This window comes from Nansenia antarctica (genome assembly GCF_963989245.1).
Source record: "Nansenia antarctica genome assembly, chromosome: 7".
NCBI lineage: Eukaryota > Metazoa > Chordata > Actinopteri > Argentiniformes > Microstomatidae > Nansenia > Nansenia antarctica.
Window position 1 is genome coordinate 42,934,732 of NC_137677.1, and position 6,413 is coordinate 42,941,144.

The 6,413-nt window shown below is 43.8% G+C and overlaps 1 protein-coding gene across 1 annotated transcript; it reads right to left on the reverse strand.

Annotated features, from left to right (window-relative positions):
* Nucleotides 1-3,161: 3,161 nt before the first annotated feature.
* Nucleotides 3,162-5,307, reverse strand: LOC308162623 (inhibin beta B chain-like; the record flags this gene model as incomplete). The annotated part of the gene is made up of 2 exons (XM_080536768.1): nucleotides 3,162-3,955; nucleotides 5,289-5,307. The coding sequence occupies 2 exons, from the start codon at nucleotides 5,305-5,307 to the stop codon at nucleotides 3,162-3,164; spliced, it is 813 nt and encodes a 270-aa protein (XP_080392894.1).
* Between the last annotated feature and the right edge of the window lie 1,106 nt (nucleotides 5,308-6,413).

Below are 6,413 nucleotides of genomic sequence, written 5' to 3' on the forward strand. Positions count from 1 at the left end.
CTTGGTCGTTAATGATCCTCTCTACCAGTCCAAAGTCAAGAAGAATGTTGACTATCTTCCTGGACACCTCATTGGCTGTTTTGGTGTAGAGGGTTTTTGCCACAACCCACTTGGTGAAGAGGTTGGTTGCAGTCAGAATGTATCTGCAATGAAAAATGCAGATTGTTCTCCATTAGCTACAGCATTGCAGCAGCTATTCCTCATGGGGTCCACCAAAAACTTGCTTCATAACTTTTATTGACTTATCCAATACATGATGTCAGCCTATCTCACTAGCTTTAACCAAAAGGGGTTACACATACTTCTGCCCAACATTCAGTAGCTACCTTTTGCCCTTTGCAGTGGTGGGAAGTGGACCAATGAGATCAATCCCCAGGACACTCCATGCCTCTTTCACTTGGATGGGATGGAGTACAGGTGCAACTGTCTTTATTTTCTCATGATGTTGACAGCGGGGGCACTCATCAACCTTTAAAACAGTGACATTTCAGAGGAAATTATCTAGAGTCAGAGAATTCTTGATGTGGTTGAGGCGTCATGTTGGTGGTGGTGGTCAGCTGCTGGGCTCAGTGCCTTAGGTGCAGAACCGCTGTGGTTGAGGGGCTGCGGCCTGTATGATGGTCTGGGTGTTCCAGTGCAGAATCAGATTGTGGTCAGTATGAGAATTACACAAGAGTTGGAGATCTTTGAGTAAAAGATCATTGCTAACGGGCAGTGTATAAATTACAATGTTCACACACACCATGCACTAATAACATCAAAAACTCACCCATTTTGTGACATCCTCCCGCAAAGTGGACCAGTGGTAGGACGCCATCACCTTCTCCAGCGTTTGGCGTCTCCCTGGATGACCCCCAGTCCCATGGTTGTCGTGGCACTCCTTCAGATCAAATCAAACTTCATTTGTATAGCCCATTTCTCACAAAAATGTGACACAATGTGCTTCACAGAGAGCAAAGAAGATAAAACAACAATAGAACAGATGAAACAACAATAAAGACAGACATTTAAAAGGCGAGATTGAATAAGTAGGTTTTGAGGTCTCCAACAATGATACTCTTGTCATAATTGGGAAAGATGATGGACAAGAACTCAAGTCAGATAAGAAAGTTACCATCAGGACATCACAAACTCCATCTTTGTTGCACACCACCAAGCGAAGTTTGTCCTTGCACTTATAGTACAACTCCTCACCTGATGCAGCAGAAAAATACAGCATTCATTTAGAAGTGCAAATATAAAGCCACTGGAAACAGGTTTTATGCACACAATAGTTAGCAGATGCTTAATGAGACACTCAATTTTGATATAGGCCTATGAATTTTCGCCATTTCAAGCAGTGGCTTCAAGAGTGGATATGACATAGTTATTCACACTGACTTACCTTTCATCAAGTAATTCTTGGACGCCTTTCGAATCCTGTCTCTCTCTGTCGCCCATGTATCTTAAGGTAGCTACAGAGATTTGATCTATAAACAGCCAAAATTACTGATGGGTAAAAATGGCGGTCATCATGTGATCGTAAGTCATCGTTGCACTGGGCCTGGTCTTCAAGATACGCTACACCACAAAGACACCCAAGTACCTGTCAACATACTTCCAAAAAGTGAACAACGTCCACACATACAACACCAGAGGAAGCTCCACGAACCACGTTCAACCGCGGTGCACCACAAACAAGGGGTTAAACTCGTTTGCAAACTATGCAGTAAAAATGTGGAACGCCCTTCCTATAATCTTAAAGGAGTGCAAAACACTGCCCACCTTCAAAACCACTCTCAAAAAACATTTACAGGAGGCTGCAATCCGTAACTGGACCCTCTAAAACAACAAAAACAAAAACAAAAATCAGATTAAAAGACCCGAACTACCCACTGTACATACTTTGTGTTTTGTCCCCCGCCCCCACCTGTGGTGTATGTCCCCACCTGTCCTACCCGATACCTTATGTTTTGTTGTATTGTTCTTCCCATGATGGATGTACGTTTATCTTGTAGATAGTAATAGTTATTTGTCTGTATTATCTTGTAGATAGTACTAGTTTTTTTCTTATGTCTGTCTTACATGTAACGATGAATTGAAAATCAAGGACCCCAATTGAAATAAGCCAGTGGCTTTCTTGGGTTTTTATCCTTTTAGTTGACCTTGTATGTAATATGTACTTTCATGTACCTACTTCTGCAAACATTCTAATAAAGTTTTCAATCAATCAATCAATCGTCAGCGAATCATAGCGCTACCGATGGCCGGAAAGGGCAGAACCTATGACCGGATCTGGTAGGGTCGGAAAAACCTCCAGGGTCGGAAAATCCGGTACTTACACCGCCACCTCCTCTGGGCTCTAGGCAAGGATTGAGCGGCCATTTTGGACCCTGCTAAATGCAGAGGGTGGGGGTGGTGGACTGTGCCATCTCCCGGGAGACTACAGGGGGAGGGATTGGTTTAGTTTAACTGTTTATATTATTTTGTCTAACATTGGCATTATGTATGCAAGTCATTCAAATGGCATAAATGTGTGTTGCATAACTTGATTGCTTGTGTTGAATTGTTTGAGTATAGTTGTTCATTTATGTATTAGTTTAATTAATTGATTCCCTGCATGATTTAAATGTACCTGACCAGGTCTATATATACCTTGAGGTCATCAGTGTCAGGAGGCTCGTGTTCTGTTCTTGTTCTGTTTAGTTATTAGTTAATTTGGGCCCGTCCATTACGTTATTCATTTTCCTTTGTAACCCACTGTTGGTTTTTGTTAACCCTGTATTATTTTTGGGTAAATAAAAACCCTTAATTTTCACATTTTCCCTGTGTCCTCGTGCCTATACTTGTAATGAACCTTTATTTTACCAGGGAATTCCTTTGAGACGAGTCTCATTTTCGAAGGTCTCTTCCCATAACTCAGGACCACTATAAGTTCGGAATGTGGAATGGACAAGACTGGCGGAGCAAATGATCAGCTCAGCCAGATAAATACAACAAACCATTAATACTTTACTGTTTGTTTGTTTGTTTGTTGGTACCTGTTGGTGTGCTTCCATATAACTATAGATATATATACTATATATGTGTGTATAGCACAAAATGTCCTTTTGTAGAAGACTTTTTGACTATTTGTCAATTGACTCAAATCAAAGTTCAATGTTCGTGTTGAAGTCACAGCCTCAGGCACAACCACACTCCTCCACAATCATATTGGGTACATCTCGTTTGACAATGTTGTATTCGTCATCAAAGTAGAGCATAGACATGGTGCTGAGCTTGGTGGGGATGCAGCAGGAGTTGACAGACCCAGGGCTCATGCCTCTCATACGGTACTGGTTCACCACGGCTGTGTGGAAGGACGAAGCCGAGCCTGGAACCCCCGCCATGTACGCTGGGCAGCTGCCCTCACAGTAGTTACCGTAGTAACCCGCGGGGGCGATGATCCAGTCGTTCCATCCAATGAGGCGGAAGTCTATGTAGAACTGCTGTCGGCAGCACAGGCCTCCGCTGCTGCCATCACACTCCAGCCCCCGCTTACGGATTCGGTGCTTCCCCTCCACCTGCCGCGCCCGCACCACCAGGAAGGGCCTGTGGGAGGGGTCCGCCGGGTCCACCAGGATGGGCACCACACCAGATGCCTCACAGCCATCACACCGTACCTCCAGATCCTGCCGCCGGCTGCCCTTACCGAACACTGCCCTCACCACCTCCGACATGGGGAAGGTGTGCCAGCCACTGCGTTTAAGGTCCACACGCTTCTCAATCAGGGACCAGCGACCTCCCCCCGCCCCGCCTGCAGACCCTGCCTCCTGGTAGTGCACCTTCACCGTCACTTTCCTCCGGGGGCCTTTCTCTGGGCCGCCTGGCAGCAGCCTGAAGTACAGCCACAGGTTGGCCTGAGACACATACAGGTTTTGGTTCCCTTCGTTGGAGATGAGGAAGTATAGTCTTGTCTTGGAGGTCGCCAGCTCATCTGTTAGGAACAAGGAAGAGAGGGAAAAGAAGGTTTAGTGATAAAGAAAATACTTTGAAGGTGAAAACTGAGATTTTTAAGGGCCTCTTCTAAAAGGATGAAAGGCAGGGTTTTCCAACAAGCTGTAGTTGTCACACATCTTGAGTGTTATTTATAAGAGTGAGAAAAGGATACACATCCTCCAATTCCAAATCCACACAAACACACACACACACACACACACACACACACAAACAGACACACACACATTCACACAAACAAACACACACACAGCAAACAAAGGGTGCCCCAAGCAGGGACAAGTTCTGTCTTAAAGAGCTGTGTGTCTCTGTCACATGGCCTACGAGGGCTGCCCTCTGATAGGCTGGCTGTGACAGGCCAGTTCTGGGATCAGGCCCAGTTGGCCTGAGGTCTGGTTGTGAAACGACAGGCCAGGGGAGGGGGGTGGACAAGGCCTGGGCCCCGGGGGGTTCATTGAGTTCGCTTTGAGGGCTGTGAAAACCCTGAGCTCCTGGAGCCTCTAAGACTGACAGCACAAAGCCTCCTGTGAGGTATTAGGAGACAGCCGTGGTGCAGCCTGGCATTGAGCGCGTGGCCTTGCACGAAAAGCGTGATGAGGCAAAAATAAAAGCCATTTACATGACACTGGCCACTTTATAAACAGCACAATAAAGAGATTCCGAATCTCTAAAGCGTGATAGTTTGAGGTCGGCTGTATCTTTTTTTTTGTATGTCTAATGAATGATGTCCTCCAAATTACTCTGAAAACTTAAAAGGGTTCTGTATGAGATTTAGTCCGATCTGCTTTGGCTTAGCGCACGTTAAAATGTCTAAATTACTTTGTTTGCAAACTGATTAGTCTGAGTCTGTGTCAACAGCTGGCCACCAAAGATGGGCCTTTATAAGCGACCCTACGCCTTCTCCTTCTGTAATAGTGGCTTTACATTCAAACAGACCTGTTCAGACTAGTTCTCCTCTCCCTACAGTATGTCAGCTGGGAGCCAAACTACCTCACACACACACACACACACACACACACACACACACACACACACACACACAGACACACACACACACACACACACACACACACACACACACACTCACACACACACACACACACACACACACACACACACACACTCACACACACACACACACACACACACACACACACACACACACACACACACACACATCCATGTGGCTACAAATGCACAGCATATAAGAAAAACTACTAGTCTATCCAAGCCCTCAGGAAACAATATCAAGTGTGTCAAAAGTATGGATTGGAGTGAAGATATAAAGGCAATGATCCAATAACAGTTTTTACCTGATTGAACTGCTGTCATGGCCCGAGGGCACGAGTATGTAACCTCGCCTCATTTAACATCATGCCTTCTTGCTTGCCTCAACAGCTCCCTGTGAACAGAGGGGGATCAGGAGCCAGCGTGCTCTTCTTTTCCTGATTTTTTTTTTTAAATAGCACCTGAAATAGCATATTTAATGTCAAATATATACACGTTTTGGATCACAAAATTGTCGGTCGCTGACCTAGTAAAGTGTAAATGTGTAAATAACAGTATATACACAGTTATATTTACAGTAGATTTATAGCATTTTGTAATTAAACTCTTCAAAATACTCAACATACACAGATGTGAACTTTCCTCGGCTTTCCCAAAACAAAAAGGATTAACATCAGGTAGAGAGTCTAGCCACCCCTCAACACAGTGTAAACATGACATTGTCAGAATAGTGAAATGTACAATGTGGGATAACAAAAGCACATACAACAAACACGAAAAAGTTGTACATTTTACTATAAGCCAAAATTCTACAAGAGCAGTGTGTGGTGAAATGCTAACAAATATTTGATCTCTCTAGTACAAAACCTGCATCTTAATGTGAAACAATTCCACCTAGGACTTGAATTGGATAGGTACACCAAATATCACGCTGTCTTGGCCAAGGCATAAAGAAGCACCGCCAACCTTATGTTACAACCTACCCCTTCCTCTTCTCAACACAACCAAAACACAGATCCAAAATGTTACACACACTCCTCTTATTTATTTTTTACAAATCTTTTTATTGTAAACAATCAATTGACAAAAAGAAGAAGGTAATAGCAGTGCACACTGTTTACATTTTTTTTCTTTTTTTTTTCTAACCCCCCCTCCCCCACCCACAGGTATGTTTGGGCCACAAATAATAATAATGGAAAAATAAATAAAAATACATAAATAAAGGGGACTAGTACTACTAATGAAGGCAATCTGTAAGAATATGGTATACATTAAGAAAATGAAAGTAAACATTGTCGTTATGATGAATAAGGGAAGGTTTCATTAAGAAGGAAAAAGGAAATGCAGTGGAGTAATCTAGGGCATCTCAGGGAGCTACCTGTGGCACAACACCAGTGTCCGAAGTGATTGTTCGTTTTTTGATAAGGTCT